The sequence below is a fragment of the Tenebrio molitor genome, chromosome 1 (genome assembly GCF_963966145.1).
Source record: "Tenebrio molitor chromosome 1, icTenMoli1.1, whole genome shotgun sequence".
NCBI lineage: Eukaryota > Metazoa > Arthropoda > Insecta > Coleoptera > Tenebrionidae > Tenebrio > Tenebrio molitor.
Window position 1 is genome coordinate 48,178,861 of NC_091046.1, and position 19,151 is coordinate 48,198,011.

At 43.5% G+C, this 19,151-nt stretch overlaps 1 protein-coding gene across 1 annotated transcript in view; it reads right to left on the bottom strand.

Annotated features, from left to right (window-relative positions):
• Positions 1 to 17,935, bottom strand: part of LOC138141178 (FK506-binding protein 5-like) — a 35,199-nt gene extending 17,264 nt beyond the window's left edge. Inside the window, exons 1-2 of the mRNA XM_069061858.1 lie at positions 17,757 to 17,935; positions 15,199 to 15,444 (exon numbers count right to left, since the gene is read on the bottom strand). Of these exons, the coding sequence (XP_068917959.1) occupies positions 15,199 to 15,385 (187 nt within the window). The 5' untranslated portion in view covers positions 15,386 to 15,444; positions 17,757 to 17,935. The remainder of the gene's footprint in view (positions 1 to 15,198; positions 15,445 to 17,756) is intronic.
• Positions 17,936 to 19,151: the final 1,216 nt, after the last annotated feature.

The window sequence follows — 19,151 nt, forward strand, 5'->3', positions numbered from 1 at the left end:
CTCGAAGCGAGGTTAAAACAAATGAGATGCCGGATGCCGTCAAGTAATTTTTGTGGATGTACATCAGGCTTTCGAAAATCTCCACACGTTTTGAATAAGCCAATTGGAAACTGCTATTTAAAATACGCGGGCACTAGGGGGCGGTTTTATTACTATATCTGTTGGTTGGCCCAAGTATAGGTACTCGTGTTCCGTGTGCAAACTGGTAGACACGAGGGGGCGATATGACAGTTGTGACTTGTCACGGGCGGATCGAGTAGCGACGTGATTCTAATAATAATTGTTCACGTCTTAGAGATTTGCGAGTTCTTTGTTGTCGATTGAAAAGTGTGAGTCCAGATCGCCTGCATTGAGCGTTTGGTGTGAAATCTTATAAACGAGATGCCGTAAAAGTTAAACATCAGAGATAATTTACGATAATAATATGTATTAATAATAGAGTTTATCGAGGTTGCATTTTTCCAGAAACAATGCGGCACTGCCATGGTTTAGGAATTGCCCACATCCCCGATCCGGCAACCAGGCCAAGCACAACAAACAACTTTCAAAAGTGTTTACCTTTTTATTTTATTGTTGTAAGCGATAATAACGAGCTGGGCAAACACCTATTGTAATGTTTGTCTAGCGTTACGCCACTCGTTCGGCGATAATTCTGGATTCCGCCTGCGGTTTTGTAGCGTTACGAAACGCCACAATGGCGATTGGCCGGAGTAGGAGGCCACGAGGTCCTACTTATGCTCGCGGGGCTAATAGATCGCAGTTCGAAGACCCGGAACTAGCAGTTAACGCACGGCATTTGGCAACGCGACGCGCCCACCCTGCCTTCAAGTTTTTTACGTCGCTCATTCCGGAAGCGGAAAGTTTCAATTTAGAGTCATTTGTGCCAGCCACCACGGGGGGGCTGGAAGAACACATGTTACCCCCGCAAATGTCAGGCTGAGGTGGCCTCACGCCTCTAGGTTGGCGAGCTGCAACCTATCTTTCAGAACCCCACTTTCACTTTCTCTTTCTCTTCACTTTCTCTTCTTCTCTTCTCAGCGATAGGTGACCGTACGGCAATGTTGGGTCCCTTTTCCTCTTTAGTAACTTGCCGGAAAGTCATCTCCTTCTTTTCAACCCCATCTTTCTTCCTGTCCTTTTTTTGACCTGCGAGTTACGGCAATTAACATCAGGATAGACGTGCACGACTTACCGACACAATACCGTCCAAAATCTGAATTCTCCCGCTCGGTATAATTTCGAGGTAAACAAACCGACGCCATGACGGTCCACCTGTCATGACACGCGCACGTGTAGTACCACCGGAAATGCACATTTTTGATTGCGCAGTACCACGCAAGCGCAGCCCGCCTTATAGCACAACTGAATAAGGTCGAGAATCGCGCGCGTGACGATTTTCGCGATTTATGGGACTGCGGTACCGAGATTAAAAATGCGGAAGTCGGACACTTCGTCGAGAGCCGTCGAAGCGACGCCAGCGAAGCGCCTTTTAGAGTTCGTGGTCGAGTGACCCCTCGCACTATAGAGGTAATTATCGTTCAATTTTGAATTCATTTCACTAAGACCATGTATTAGGGGTGGTTCGATCCAGTTTAGAGTCAATCCCGTTTGGATGAATTGATCCAGTACCGTATCGCAACTTTAGAGTACCGAAAATTTTTGAGTAAAGGAGTGCCGGAAGGACTTCGATTTAGCGCCAAGAACCCCCTTTTTCGCTGAAAGGGATCGTTCGCAGGGCGATTCGTAGCCAGATCGTTCGCAGGGCGATTCGTAGCCAGATCGTTCGCAGGGCGATTCGTAGCCAGATCGTTCGCAGAGGCGACCATTTTGGAGAACATCGTTCGCAGAGGCGATCGTTTATTTTGAGCACCGTATCGCCAAGGTCACACCGCAAGTCAAAAGGACGCTATTCGAGGAGACAACAGACCCGTCATAAAGCTAAGTCGCCATATTTTTTTACCGCGGCATTGCAAAATTTAGGAACGCCTCGAATTTCTCGCTTCTCGCTTTCATAATTTTTGTATGTTCACTAAATTTTTTTGAAACTTTGCAAATGTTTAGAATTTTTTTGTAAGAACCTTTTCATTCAATCTCCAGTGTCAACTTAAAGAAATTTCAGTCAAATTTAACGTTTCGGAACTTCACCGATTTAAACTTTCCTATCAGGATCAATTTTAACTTTTTGTCAAGGTGACACCCCAATCTTGACCTTGGGTTTCATTAAGTTTACATTTAATAATTAGCTCGATCAGAAGGAAGTCTAAGTTCGGGAGGTTCCTCATCAGGAATCAAAACATCTTTTATTTCGTCGAAGAATATCATGTTTAGTTTAAGATTCGGTCACATGTGAAAGAAAAGCTTTTCTGGTTACGACCAAAGTAGATATTAAGGCCACCAAAAAGTACTGGTTCCGCATCTTTCAATTTTCATCTAGTAGTTACAAGCGAACCATTATCGCATTCGTGTGAACCAGTACCGAACCACCAAATACTGTTCTGTGGATAATTTTGCAGTAACCGAATAAACCAAAATTTGTTTAACGATCAGAAAGCGTTTGCTTTTACTTACCTTCGACGAGTAAGATCTGAGCACTTGTCCCGGCAGCTGGACAAGCAACAACCAGCTCAAGACAATAGCTGCCTGGCGCCCATTTTTTAAAAATCCGAACCCACGCCCTCTGCCCCGAAAAACCCCCTGGGAGCCCGGAGCTGTCACTGGCCAACTTTTGGTCACACAAATTTTGACGCCCAGAACGTGGGGCTCGATTTTTTGGAGCAACCACAAATTTTCGTTTATCGTTCATCTTCATTGAGGCTCAGTCACTTTTTTCAATCGGAGCAAAGGGAGTTGGTAAAGGTTTATTGAAAGTTGAATTTTTTGATTGTGTGTTAATGAGAAGCGGAAATTTAGCGGCGAATTCATTGTTTGAGTAGCGGTCTTATCTTGTACCCTCGACGACAAAAACCTTTTCTCGGAATCGACTATCGTGTTGCGCGCTGTTTTTTGGTAGTGTTTTGACCGGCGTTTTTATTGCGTTACCGACCCGTGGAATCGCGGTGAGTCTTCGTCAAAATGGACGAACAATTCAAGGTCAAGCATTTACTAGCTGACGAGCTGACGTATGAATTGCGTATACGCGGCATCACGACTAGCCGAAACCAGGACGATAAGAGGAAACTGTTAGCGAGAGCTCTGTCCAAAGAACTAGGTCGACCGGACGAATACTTTCTGTCACTTCATGACGCAGAGTATGATCACGACACCGAGGTCCAGGCCATTGAGGACACCCTTGAGAGCATACGCACGATTTTGACAGAATTTGAAGGAACGGCGGAAGACATGATCTTCAAACGGTTGAAGACCCGTCTAACGCACCTTTCATTTCGCATTCGGCGAATGAGACGCGAGCGAGATGCGGAGTATAGAAATGAGGCGTACGCGACATGTTTGTTGCTCGAAGCTGATCTTCACGACAAGGCAGCAGAAGCGAGCCCGGTTACGGTGGAAGCGCCACCAGTCGTCGCGACTACTCCCATTTACGTGCACCCTCACGCGAGATCTCCGGAACCGAAACTAGTGCCAATTCACACCTGGGGCGTATCTTTCAACGGGGAGGAAAATGGAATGACGGTGAACCAGTTCTTGGAACGGGTAGAGGAACTGTCGGTAGCGCGAAACGCAACCAACAGGGACCTTTTTAACGCGGCCATTGATCTCTTTAGCGGCAAAGCGCTGATTTGGTATCGTTCTGTTCGGAGCAGATTGAGCGATTGGGACGAAGTGGTTCAGTTGTTGAAACAGGAATTTCTTCCACCGGATTTCGATGAATTGTTGTGGGACGAAATCAAGGGCAGGCTTCAGGGCAAAAGCGAGTCGATAACCATTTACGTTGCGGTTATGGAGACGCTTTTTGCTAGACTTAGTCGACCACCGGCGGAGATAACCAAGGTAAAGACGATTCGGAGGAATTTGCTTCCATGTTACCTTAACCAGCTTAGCATCACCGAAGTTGTCACCGTACCGGAGTTGATTAAGTTGTGCAAAAAAGTGGAGGAGTTATCGGCTTTGCGGCAGAAACATCGCGCTGCACCCAAGTCATCTTGCGTGTTGGAGCCAGAGTTGGCATATGTTCGGGCGAGCGAACCCGCGAAAGCGAGTCCACGCGCCATCGTCGTGAAGGAACCCTCAGGCAATTCAGCCAGACGGAGTGAACCCGCGAGTTCGTCCTCCAGGTCGTTCAAGTGCTGGAATTGTCAACAGCCGAATCATTCGTTCATGAACTGTCGACTGAAAAGAAAGCAGTTTTGCTACCGTTGTGGGGAGCCAGACGTCACCTTGGCGACCTGCAAAAAGTGTAATCCGTCGGGAAACGCGCAGTAGGGACGCGGCAGACTTGCGGCCGTGCTACGTTCCTAAAACATCCCAAGGCCGATGTAAACGCATCGATCATCGCGAAACGTACGGACACCCAGTGGAACGCTTGGTTAGACGAAGTCAAAGAGTTTTGCAAGCCTTCTCGGGCAAATTCCGCTTCCATTTTCGTCAGCAAAACCAATGACAATAGGCCATTTATCAGACTGCGTCTAAACAATAAGGAAACTGAAGGACTCGTGGATTCCGGTTCGAATTGCACTATAGTTGGTGGAAAAGGAGCCGATTTAATTCATTTTCGCGCAGGTGGAAAAACTTTCCCATCTCGGCTAAAAACCATCAGAACTGCCGACGGAAAACAACATCCGGTAACCAAAGCTATCGAACTAGAAGCAGTGTTAGACTCGTCGAGACGGCGAATTCGTGTCTACTACGTGCCAGATCTTCAGCATAGCGTCATATTAGGGTGCGACTTTTGTAGATTATTCGGACTCAAGATAGATTTCGCGGGTCACAAAATTGAAGTTGCGTCGGATATCGTAAGAGTACCAGAATGTGACGCGGTGACGGAGTGTGGCGCGGATCGGCATGAGATCACCGAGATCATCCGGAAAAATTTAGATTTGTTGAGCAACGACGGAAAGTTAGGGAGGACACACAAAATGACAGTCACAATCGACACGGGAGAAGCATTGCCGATCAAACAACGTCCGTATTGGTGGTCTCCGTACATGCTTGCGGAAGTCAACAAAGAAATTGACCGCATGCTCGAGAACAATGTCATATCGCCTTCTGACAGTCCGTGGTCTTCTCCAATTTTGTTAGTAAAGAAATCTTCCGGTGAATACCGACTTTGCTTTGACGGTCGCAGGCTCAATGCCGTGACAAAACGTGACAGTTACCCATTACCGCGTGTCGACAGGATTCTCAGTATGTTGCGAGGAGCAAAGTACATCAGTTCGATCGATCTCAAGAACGCTTTTTGGCAAATCCCGTTAGATTCAGAGTCTAGACCGAAGACAGCTTTTGCGATTCCCGGCAGAGGTCTTTTTCATTTTAACGTATTACCGTTCGGACTGACAAACGCAGCCCAGAGGCAGCAGTGTCTCATGGACAGAATTTTCGGACCTGAACTAGAACCTCACGTCTTTGTTTACCTGGACGATCTAATCATTATCGCCCCGACATTCGAGAAACACGTACAAGTTTTGAGGGAGGTGATACGACGTCTTCGAGACGCGAAACTCACCGTGAATGCGAAAAAGTGTCAACTTTTCCGCTCAAGTTTGAAATATTTGGGTTTCATTGTCGATGAACATGGTCTAGGTACCGATCCAGACAAAGTAGCGGCCATGGTGAGCTATCCAGTCCCGAAGACTAGTACCGAAATCAAACGTTTCGTAGGCATGTGTTCTTGGTATAGGCGTTTCATCCCTCATTTTTCGACCCTCATGTCCCCGATAAACGCGTTACTTACCGGAAAGCGAAAGCGACAGAAAACGGAGTGGACTCCTGAAGCTCAGGAAGCTTTTCAGAAAATCAAGGATGCACTTGTTTCAGCACCCGTATTGTCAAGTCCTGATTTCTCGAAACCTTTCGTGATCCAAACTGACGCTTCAAACACCGGTCTAGGAGCAGTTTTAACGCAAGATTTAGACGGAGATGAGAGAGTGATCGCGTACGCCAGCCGTTCGCTAACAAAAGCCGAGCGAAATTATAGCGTTACGGAACGAGAATGTTTAGCCGTTTTGTTCGCGTTGGAAAAGTTCAGACCTTACGTTGAGGGCACCCATTTCACGATCGTGACGGACCATTATTCATTGCTCTGGTTAAACCGAATGAAGGACCCAGCAGGCAAGTTAGCGCGATGGAGTGTCAAGCTCAATCAATTTTCATTCGATTTGGTCCATCGTAAGGGCAAGCTCAATGTAGTACCGGACGCACTATCGAGACTACCTGCAGAAATTGCTGCGGTAGACATTGACAGCTTTCTCGGCGTGAACTTGAATGATTTGGACGAGTCGTACACGCGACTTCGCGACAACATAATCGCCAATCCTCAAAGAAATCCATCATGGAAAGTCGAGAACGGTCTCGTGTATCGATTCGTACCGAACAAAATTGTACTACCCGGCAACGTCCCGGAGTGGAAGCTTTTAGTACCGCGAAATCAAAGAACAAAAATTTTAGAATCATGTCATGATGCACCGACATCAGCTCATTTCGGGTACTACAAGACACTTTCAAGGTTATCCATCAATCACTTTTGGCCGAAAATGCGTCGTTCCGTCATTCGTTACGTTCGAAACTGCAAGGTTTGCAATGAGCAAAAAGCACCGAACACCGCTCGCGCAGGGCTTATGGGAAAAGAAAAAAAGGTTCAGTTTCCGTGGCAAATGATTTCCGTTGATTTGATTGGTCCATTACCGACGTCCACGAAAGGATATTCGTATCTCTTAGTGATCGTAGATTGGTTCACGAAGTACGTTGTACTATTTCCGTTACGAAAAGCTACGAGCTCAAAAGTTACAGAATGTATCGAGAACGGAATTTTTCTTGTGTATGGTGTACCGCAATTCATTTTGGTCGATAACGGCAAGCAGTTTGTCGGAAACGAATTTGTAAAGACTTGCGAGAACTACAAAGTTCAAAAGATCTGGTTCACAGCCAAGTATCACCCTCAGAGCAACCCTGTGGAGCGATACAACCGCACAGTTGGCACTGCCATACGAAGTTACGTCAAAGGCGCTCACAAAAAGTGGGATGCCGAGGTGGCAAAGATCGGGTACGCGATTCGCACAGCGGTCAACGAAGTAACCGGATTCAGTCCAGCATTTCTCAATTTTGGTAGGGTAGTACCCTGTACCGGTGAATTTTACGGCAAAGTAGCGGAAAATCCGGAAACCTTGACGACAGCTGATCGCGAAGATCACGCGAAAAATTTAGAACACCTCAAGACCATCTTGCAGGATGTAACCCAGCACCTTCACAAAGCGCACGAACGCAACGAACGCTCGTACAATCTTCGGAAGCGCGACGCTGAATTTTTTGTAGGCGACAAAGTTTGGAAACGCAACAAAGTACTTTCCAGCGCTGCGAAAGACTTTGCGCAAAAATTAGCGCCACGCTACGTGCTGTGCACGATAACGAGAAAACTATCGAAACTCGCGTACGCTCTCGAAGATGAGAACCGCGCAGATCTAGGTGTTTGGCACATGAAAGATTTGAAAGAATTCAGAGGATCTCTGGCAGAAGCCGAAGAACCGTAGCGAGCTTTGCATTTCACTTTTTCGTACCGTTCAATTTTTCGATTAATTCTTTTGTCCTCCCTTGGAATGTTGACGACAGTAAAATTTTACCGTGGAGTTTGTTCAGGAAAAGTTTATTTAAGAACCCCAAATTATGACATTTAACCGGACTTGACTTACATCATACCGCAGTACTCAAGTACTAATTGACATTGAGATTCAGTTTTCAATCGTTTGATACGCGCAGATATCGACAAGCCATTTTCGTGGCGAAACCAAAACTTTTCCAGTGATCAAATTTTGACGTTTTTTTTTGTGAAGACTTCATCTTCGTTTTTTTGTAAAAAGTAAAAGGCAACTGAGTTACCTTTTCCTTTTTCTTTTTGAGGAGGGGGGTAGTGTAGCGTTACGAAACGCCACAATGGCGATTGGCCGGAGTAGGAGGCCACGAGGTCCTACTTATGCTCGCGGGGCTAATAGATCGCAGTTCGAAGACCCGGAACTAGCAGTTAACGCACGGCATTTGGCAACGCGACGCGCCCACCCTGCCTTCAAGTTTTTTACGTCGCTCATTCCGGAAGCGGAAAGTTTCAATTTAGAGTCATTTGTGCCAGCCACCACGGGGGGGCTGGAAGAACACATGTTACCCCCGCAAATGTCAGGCTGAGGTGGCCTCACGCCTCTAGGTTGGCGAGCTGCAACCTATCTTTCAGAACCCCACTTTCACTTTCTCTTTCTCTTCACTTTCTCTTCTTCTCTTCTCAGCGATAGGTGACCGTACGGCAATGTTGGGTCCCTTTTCCTCTTTAGTAACTTGCCGGAAAGTCATCTCCTTCTTTTCAACCCCATCTTTCTTCCTGTCCTTTTTTTGACCTGCGAGTTACGGCAATTAACATCAGGATAGACGTGCACGACTTACCGACACAATACCGTCCAAAATCTGAATTCTCCCGCTCGGTATAATTTCGAGGTAAACAAACCGACGCCATGACGGTCCACCTGTCATGACACGCGCACGTGTAGTACCACCGGAAATGCACATTTTTGATTGCGCAGTACCACGCAAGCGCAGCCCGCCTTATAGCACAACTGAATAAGGTCGAGAATCGCGCGCGTGACGATTTTCGCGATTTATGGGACTGCGGTACCGAGATTAAAAATGCGGAAGTCGGACACTTCGTCGAGAGCCGTCGAAGCGACGCCAGCGAAGCGCCTTTTAGAGTTCGTGGTCGAGTGACCCCTCGCACTATAGAGGTAATTATCGTTCAATTTTGAATTCATTTCACTAAGACCATGTATTAGGGGTGGTTCGATCCAGTTTAGAGTCAATCCCGTTTGGATGAATTGATCCAGTACCGTATCGCAACTTTAGAGTACCGAAAATTTTTGAGTAAAGGAGTGCCGGAAGGACTTCGATTTAGCGCCAAGAACCCCCTTTTTCGCTGAAAGGGATCGTTCGCAGGGCGATTCGTAGCCAGATCGTTCGCAGGGCGATTCGTAGCCAGATCGTTCGCAGGGCGATTCGTAGCCAGATCGTTCGCAGAGGCGACCATTTTGGAGAACATCGTTCGCAGAGGCGATCGTTTATTTTGAGCACCGTATCGCCAAGGTCACACCGCAAGTCAAAAGGACGCTATTCGAGGAGACAACAGACCCGTCATAAAGCTAAGTCGCCATATTTTTTTACCGCGGCATTGCAAAATTTAGGAACGCCTCGAATTTCTCGCTTCTCGCTTTCATAATTTTTGTATGTTCACTAAATTTTTTTGAAACTTTGCAAATGTTTAGAATTTTTTTGTAAGAACCTTTTCATTCAATCTCCAGTGTCAACTTAAAGAAATTTCAGTCAAATTTAACGTTTCGGAACTTCACCGATTTAAACTTTCCTATCAGGATCAATTTTAACTTTTTGTCAAGGTGACACCCCAATCTTGACCTTGGGTTTCATTAAGTTTACATTTAATAATTAGCTCGATCAGAAGGAAGTCTAAGTTCGGGAGGTTCCTCATCAGGAATCAAAACATCTTTTATTTCGTCGAAGAATATCATGTTTAGTTTAAGATTCGGTCACATGTGAAAGAAAAGCTTTTCTGGTTACGACCAAAGTAGATATTAAGGCCACCAAAAAGTACTGGTTCCGCATCTTTCAATTTTCATCTAGTAGTTACAAGCGAACCATTATCGCATTCGTGTGAACCAGTACCGAACCACCAAATACTGTTCTGTGGATAATTTTGCAGTAACCGAATAAACCAAAATTTGTTTAACGATCAGAAAGCGTTTGCTTTTACTTACCTTCGACGAGTAAGATCTGAGCACTTGTCCCGGCAGCTGGACAAGCAACAACCAGCTCAAGACAATAGCTGCCTGGCGCCCATTTTTTAAAAATCCGAACCCACGCCCTCTGCCCCGAAAAACCCCCTGGGAGCCCGGAGCTGTCACTGGCCAACTTTTGGTCACAGTTTGACCCCTAAATTCAACGCTAATCACCGACCACTAGAATCCAGATTAATCTTTTGACGACGTTGTCTCGTCGGGAAGTATGTGACTATGTGTATCAGGTGTTGCGCAAAGACGACGGATGGTCCCACGAAGGGGCCGTTATGGGCGCGTTAATTGCGCCCGGTTCGATCAATTAGCGAATTTTCGACGGTCGCCGGGGCCTCATCTGCAACTGATTTGAATAAGTCGGCGGTTATGTAAGGATTCCGCTGGCATTGTTCGCAGGACAAGGAATTAGAGAAACATGAGCTTCAGCCCACCGATTATGTAAACATCGGACGTAGGAAGAGCCAACCCCGATTTAGTCATCGCAAATGTCGCAAGTGTTTGTCTCGTTCGGATGAGTGTCGGTCCCACAGTGTACAAATATTTTCAGTTTGTTGTCATTTCCGCCCGAATGGATTGTCACATTCCGACCGACCCCAAACTTACGGAAAAACTGCACCGCCACCGAGAAAAATGTTAAAATCGAACAGGCTATGCAGGCTGGAAGTCACGTCTGAGCTTGCTTACATCTCCAGTAGGCAATAGGTACTGATTTATTTGACTGACAGGTGTTGTCGTGTTGTAAAACCTACTAAGCCTACCACAATGTAAGCCTCAATAAGTCAAAGTCTAAAACCGTGTCTATACTTGCTTGTTGCGTGCGTTCATTATTTATAGTAAGGAGTTAAAATGATCACCCGGTATTTGGATATGCCGCTTCAAGGAGTCGCTTCGAACTTATGGCGAAGTGTACCTACTCTAGATTGTCCGTCAAAGTCAAAGACAAACGAATCGATTACGATGTTACAAACGGTGATTCTTAAACCGGAATTAAATCCCGACACTAGAAAATTCTAATTATTTGATTTTATCGTAAAAATAAATATCTTTCTACCTACTTTGATAATTTTATTATGCCTAATTAGCACTACGCAAGGCAAGCGTCACCAAATGTCACACAACGTCACAGAGTAAGCAAGTGCCAAATGCTTGAGCAAATGAAATTAATTTGAATATTATGAAAAAAATTAAACAATTTTTATTCATTAATTACTTGTAATTTGTACATACTCGTAATCACATTCTTCTACAGAAGCGTCACTACGCGTAAAAAAGGTAGGTATTACTGCGCCTTGGTTATAGTCAATTTTTTTTGTGAAATTAATCTATGTACAGTTGGTTATAAAAAAAACGGAAACTGCCAGAATAAAATTGACACATTTTTACAATTTTTCCATAGCGTGAAACCTTCTTATGAGAGATAGGTTAGAATTAACGTCAAAATTCAATGACATTTTAAAAAATTTGATAGGTATAGTCATGTCAAACAAGTTCGTTGGCTCTGCTACGTTCGCTATTAAGATGGTCGCTTTATGCATCTCACTCTGAACCGTATGATCTGAGTAACATAGAACTGTTGACGTTCGTCGGACTTGGTGCGGCGTAAGATAAATGGAAAACTGCGCATGCGCATCATATAATAATTGGAAAGACGAATGATATTTGGATTATTCAAAGCGATTATTTCGATTATCGAAATATATCGAGCATGCCCAACACTAGAAAATATCGTATGATCAAAAAGTCTTTGGATCAGAGTCGCCGTGGGATTAACAAGCTATCTATGAAATTATTTATTTCAATTATTTTTGACATTTACTTGACAACTTTCAAGTTAGCAGGTTTATAATTCAAAATACCTATTTCAAAGAGAACATAATAGTATATTATATATTGAGGGAGAGAAATGCATGATTTTTCCTAAGGTGCAGTTTGTAGCCAGAGGGCGAAGCCCGAGGGCTACAAAGCACCGAGGGAAAAATGAGCATTCTCTCCAGAAGTATATATACTATTTTTTTCACGGTAGGGAGTAGAAACAGCACAAAAATCTCAAATTTTAAGAATAAAAAATGATGACAAATGAGTTGTCATCTTTCGATGAATTTAATGGAATTAGTAGTTGCCTTGACAACACAATTAGATTTTTGTCACAACAGTCAAAAAAAATGAAAACTCCCATTAGATTTTTGTCACAACTGTCAAAAAAATGAAAACTCCCTAGGGAGCAAATATTTGCTCCCTAGGGAGAAAATGCTCTACTTCTGTCACGATGTTGACATCCGAAAAGTTGATTTCTACTCCCGATCGTGAAAAATTTTTTTATTATTAAATCATACTACAGTAATGGAGATCGTGGTGAAAATGGTAATTGGGTTTATTTGTCTAGTTTATGTTTAAATGAGTTCCGTGACAGATTAGCGCTACTTTGAAGTACAATAAAAACTACGGGCAGAAGAAGTAAATAATTCTACAGATGGTCTTTACATTTCATTGCTATCGCGATCCAAAGACTTTTTGATCATACGACACTATAATTTATTTTTTAGTAACACGATATTGTTTCTTTTCGTCATAGATACAGATTGTGAAAAACAACTCATATCTCTCTTGGGATTTGTCAAATTTTTTTGCCCTCCACATTGTTGGCAACAAACTCATGAGAACGAAACTATAGCAACCACATATTCACGCAATCTTCCCTGCTAAATATTTTTAATAAAATTTTAACTTTTACGTAGAGAGACTAAAAAATAAAATATTGTATGCACCACGGGAGATATTCATGTTTTTCCCCTCGGTTGACTTATAATTCCTCGGGCCAAAGGCCCTCGGATTATAACCACGTCAACCTTAGGGAAAAATCATGTTCATATCTCCCTTAATGCATAAATATCTATTTCGACAATGCGCAGAAATTATGTATTGCTGTCAAATAGAAATACGAACGAACGGTATGTCGACTTCTTCATTCAGCCGTGACGTCACTGCATATAATATGGAAACAAACTATATTGTCAAGATGTCAAGTAGACAATTAATTGACAAAAATGGACCAAACCAAATTTACATTATACTCGTAGTTGGGACAACGAACAGATATAGTAATAAAAAAAAAGGGATGTGGCGTTAGTTGTGGAGAACGATAGGTATACGCCGAAGCCTGTTTCACAATAAGGCAGGTTCTTTGCCATTTGTCATTTACATAAGAATGTGATATAGTTGATAGACTGAGAAAAATGTTGCATTCATGACGTGCACATCTTCTCCAAACATGAACACGTGGTCAAACTGACGAAGCGTCTTTAAAACTAATGAGATGCCATCAAGTAATTTTTGTGGATGTACATCAAGCGTTTAAAAATATGTTCATGTTTTGAATAAGCCAATTGGAAGCTGCTGTTTAAAATACGCGGGCACTAGGGGGCGGTTTTATTACTACGGGGTGATCAAGAAGGACTGTTTAAGTTGGTAATGCTGAATTTTATTTTTAAATGGTACAACTGAAGTGACTTCCGGTTGATGAGGGCTTGACACTGACAGCCGCATCAGTGACAAGTCAAATTTGATATTTCAAATTAATCGTTCGAGAGAAGTGTTAATTTATGTTTAGAGCAAAATGGGGAGCACTTCGAGCATTTCCTTTAGTTCATTTTTAGGTTAGGTATTATTCCGAATTCTTTTTGTCGTTAATTTTTACTCTCATAACTTACCATTTTGTTGTTATTAATGCTACGTCAGATACTCAGATATCTGTCAAATAAACCCACAAAACATATCCGGTTGCAGTGTTGTAAATAGCCGAATAAAAAAATGTTCTTAATTGTATTGCCAACTTAAACAGTCCTTCTTGATCACCCGGTATATCTGTTCGTCGTCCCAACTATAGGAAAATTTTCGTTTCCAGTTTTTTTTGCAACCAACTGTAATAGTCATATCTAACAGTTTTAAATTCACAACCTTAGCGTTAGTCTTGTTGTTTTCGTTGACCAAATAAAGGCGAAGTAGCAATGACATAATGAGCTTTTATTATTTTAAGAATTTCATACAAATCGTTAAATTAATTTTATTGTTTTCAACTGTCATAAATTCTCATTTTTCTCCTTTGTAAACTGCCTCTTAACTACCCTAAAGCAAAATGAGCAGATAACGAACCGTTGCCCTAGACAACACATTCATCAACGTCACATTTATGACAGGTCTTGAAAAGTTTGTCAAAACTGTCAAAAACAAATGCGAAGCCATTTTTAAAAGATTTGGAAGCTTCAGGGGCGTCGTTTCAAACAATAAAATTTTGTATGCAACTCGTTTCTGGGTAAATTGGACTTTTATAATTGCCCTCGAGGCTTTAAAACCCTCGCTACGCTCGTCTTTTAATCTTGTCCCTCGGGCAATTAGAAAAGCCCAATTTACACAGAAACTCGTTGCATAAATTACTATTGTTTTGTATTGTACGGCTGTCAACACTATTATAGAAGTGTCAAAATTCTATGGAATTGACAGATTTCGACAAATTTTCGATAAATTTCAGCATCAGAAATCTGAGTATACTCCGTACTCTGATATACCTATTGTAGGTACGTTTATTGACAGAAGACAGACCCAGAGAATAGTGTGGCGGGAATGAATCTGCAGGGATACAACGGTTTTCTACATACCTAACGTGAAACAATTGAGATGGAGAGTTTAGTATTTTTCACTGCTTTATGTTTTGGAACTAGAATTTAAAAACGTACAATCTATCACCGTACGGAGTTTACCTATCTTATAGGACATTGAGGGATTTCGTGAGTGGAGTGTAAAAATGACTGTATTATCATTGTTTGCTCGGTGACATTGTTTCAGTGGATGTACCTAACCTACATGCACAGATACATTTTAATGTTTGGAGGAAACGCCCAGATAAACTTGTAAATCGACGTGAATTTGTCGGATTCATTTGTCCGCGTCCTACTTTAATCGGCGAACAATTTAAACACGTAAACAAGTTGTGAGGTTAGGTTAACGTGTCACATGGTGGAATCCTGAGGCAGCGATTGGCTGCGTCGGCGCAAACGTCACTCGTGACGAATTTTTCATTGGACGTCGAGATTTCCACGATCGTCGTGTAACGAGGTCTGGAGGTGAAAGACGCAGCAACCTCAAAGGAAAAGTCACGGCGGTCGTTCCACTGACTCACATACCGATAATTGCAGCGTAATTGCTCTCTAATCTCATCGTCGGCCGACGAAAACCCCATACCGGTTCGGCTTACCTTTCCGTTTCCTGTACTTCCTCCAGAGGACGTAGAGCGCGGCGAGGGCGAGGGCCGTGAAGACGACGGACAGGATGATGGCGAGGGCGACGGATCCGCCGCCGTAGCAGGCGCCCCCGTCCTGGGCGCGCGCCGCTCCGGCGCCGAACGCCACCACCAGCCAGAAGGTGCGAGAATGCGGGGCCATTTTTGTCGTTCCTCTCAGCTTAACGGCCGTGCTTCATCGCCGCAAAGGCTGCGGTTTGGCTGGAATTCAAAATGGAAGCTTAGCTTTTCGAGTAAATAAATTGCCGAGGCTCGTCTTCGGACGCCGCCGGACAGGATTATTACCATAATTGAAAATTTTGTAGCAACACTGGAAAGAGAATACCGGACACCCGAATACATTGTGGCGACGCTCAAGGCTGGTTCTACTGGAAATTTTTGTTGCTTATTTGTGGACTTATCTCCGATAAATTGTCGCGTCTGGGCGTGAAATTGCAAAAATGCATCCCAACTCGCATCTAGATAATCGACAATGCTTTCTCTCGACATCTAAAACTCCTTCAGGTGTCATATTTCCTTTGTGAAACGAGAAATTCCAATTTCATGTCCCTCTCCAGTTCTCCACAACAAATCTGTTACATATTTGCTTCCACTTTTTTTCTGTTTGTTCACATTGTCTGGTCGCTCTCGAATTCTTTATTTGCCAATTTAAAGATTCTTACCGGAAAGTCTCCCAGAAATGATTTAATAACTAATGGCACACCTCGCCATTAAATTTATCTCCCGACATTTGCATAACTCGCAACAATTTATGACACAATTTTTGTGACGGGTTTTGTTTAACAATTCCTAGACGTGATTTCATTTTCCCTGCTGGTTAATCATATTTTTTGAACGAAATCCAAGGTTCAAGTAAATAGGTAGGTATAACAACAACTAAATGCAGAAGCACAAATACAAACATGAAAGTCGCACAGATGTATCACCATACGTGATCGAACACCGGCTCACAAATATGTACTTAATTCTTATTTGTTCTGTGATGTCTGGATGTTTGCCCAACCTGATGGTTGTTAATTAGAAGAGAATCCTCCGAGTAAGTTTAGGACAAGAAGTGTGCCGTTAAAATTTTTAAAATAATACATGACATTTCTGGAAGTGGTAACGGTTGATTTATGGTTCATTGGAATCTCCCTGTCAAACTGCAAAGTGCTTCCGGTAATGTCGTTGCACTTATGATTACGTCTTTTTTTACAGTTTTCAATTTACCCTCTATCAACTCTTCATTTGTTACTGTCAGATTTTTCTATTTTTAGCGTTCCAAATTGATATTCTTCGGCCAAGATGACCTGGATAGGACCTGGATCGGTGCGATCAATTTGAAAAGAAACACACAAAATCTAGACTGGACGAGAATGGATGACTCTCTTTCATTACCAGTAATAGTATTACCACTTTGTATTGTTGTTAAGAAAAAATCTAATCTAATCTAATTGTCGGCAAGTTTTAAAAACTGAAGAACCATATGGTTTCCAGATGTTCTCAGCAGGTATATTCAAAATTAATACGAGAAAAACAGCTTTCTCTGTGCGCTAATTGTGGTTAAATTTTTATTTACTTCAGTTTTTTACAAACCACGTTTTTGTTCTTTGTATTTTGTATTTTCTTCGTTTCTTACAATTTTTTCGACAATCTGGACCCATTGTGGTTGCGGTTTACAAAATCTCCTATTATTTAATACTCAGTTGTAATAATTAAAAGTGAGTCACTGGGGTCTGATATTATTACTGTGTAGGTATAGTTATAGGACCTACGTAGTATTCTGCTTGTTTTTTTTAGTTGTTTGTTATATATTTTTTTCAAACAGTGCTGGCTTAATTAGCGTGTTTGCTTGCACTATCGCGGAATATAACCTCCATTATGTTCAATTAGAGGAAATTATCTGCCCATTATCCATTATATCAATTTCAGATGATGGGAACTAGGTATTTACTTGACGTGCGAGCTCGTTTCCCTCGTATGCGGAAAAGTGGGTGTGTCGTTTATTTTGATCGAAACCCACTGGTCCAAGCCAGAAAAAAATATTTACCGGGTCAAGGAGGAGAAATAGTGGTGGCAAACAGCCCTGGACGGGATTGTTGTGGTGATTTCAACGGCGATCAGGATCAAGCGAGTAACCTCTACTTGTCACGGTGGACTTACCGCTTTTCGCCGATTGTTTTTGCATTTTGTTCGTTTTTTTCTAGCAATTCGAATGGCAAGTATGTCGGTAAGTGGCCGTAAATACGACCACAAACGGCAATAAAATCAGCCGTAATCGATCGGCCCGATAAGATTTTATTCTCCCGTTAATTATGCGAAACAATCGAATTAGCCACCGAGCTCGAGGAGACGCAAAACCGGACGCGGATCGGCGATTACGCAATCTCCAATCTGGATCTATTAACCGCCGATGGAATTTTCAGGCGTCCATTTTTCTCCTCCGATAAAAATCCGCTCAACCAATTTGTCGGCAAGGTTATCAGGCGGCGCGGCATTTTCCACATTCCGAGTTCCCGTCGGAACCTACTCACCTCAGACGGAGTCCTGGACCGATGCGGCTAATCCCAGCAGGACACTAGCACTCATTGCCGCGTAACAATTGAAAATCGCCAGCGAGAGGAACATGTGACGATCACCGTGTCGCGGACTACTTTGTTTACAACCAACAGGTGGACGAACATGCGACTGTCTGTGAGGCACCAGTACTGGTGGCAGGTGTGTGTGAGCGAGCGTTAGTGAGTCTCTCTCTATGTGTGTGTGTGCACCTGAGGCTATCTGTGAACTTACTACCTTGAATGACCGACTGGGACCGAAACCTGCCTGATTGTGTGACGGGATGGGCGCGGGGGGCGCATTCCGGCACTCGACGGGGGTTGAATCGGGGCGGTTTTCGGGCCGGATCCGGAGGGATTTTCAGGTGAAAGACGCACGCGAGATCGGACGACGTTGGCGTACTGCAAGGTTGATTGCTCCATGGACCCGCATTCTTCGCCAATTGGAAACGTGGGGATTTCTAGCGGAATGGTTGATTATCGAAATTTGTTCTTCGCCGCGGAACCGCGATGCTAGGGGGTAGTTCAGGCCCGCAGCGAAGCGAGCAACAGTGATTTACGACGCTCGGGTTTGTTGCAAGTGATGCATTCGGTATTCGTCGAATCTCAGTGCAAAAGTAAAAGATGCATTCTGAAATCTACGAGTCTGCTACGAGCCATGTGGAATGTGCGGTCACTGCGGTCCAGGTCAAAATCGTCGCGTACGTGATGTACAATTGTTGGTTGCATATTTGACAAATAATTTAATGAGAAAAATGAACGTCCCGTGAATGGCGAGTTGACATTTTCGAATTAGTGTTCTGGAAAAAACGTGACGAGTTTAAAGCGAAAATATTCCGGATTTGTCCAAATTTTAAAGAGAAGTCGAAGAAGTGTGCTTCAAAGATGGTGGGGTTTCCGTTTCAGGTGAGTAGGTAATATAGGAAAAAGGAAACGCTTTGGATGTGAAGAGTACACATAAGTACACAGGGTCTTTTATTTCTAACTAGTCCAGCTTGGAGAAGTCTCGAAGTAACGTGACGATTCTGAAGCGGAAAGATTCAGACTATTCCAAAGTTGTACAAGATAGACCGAAATAGAGTGCTCCAAAGATCTAGCTGACTCCCGAACAGCTGAAGATCCAACTCGAATAGAAGGTATTGAGTTATTGACAGGACAGGACACGAACAGAATCTGAAGGCGAAGAACGAAAAGTTGCCCAAAGTCGAAGCCGAACTCTAAAAGACCGAGAACAAACTGCAGAAATTCGGGTGTGGCCTTCAAAGAAGAGTCCAAAAAGCGCCGAGCTGTCGCAAAATGACGAGAGCGAAAGAGGATGACGTGGAGAAGACGCCGAAGAAGACCAAAGGTAAACCGCTGGCATCCCCGGAAGGG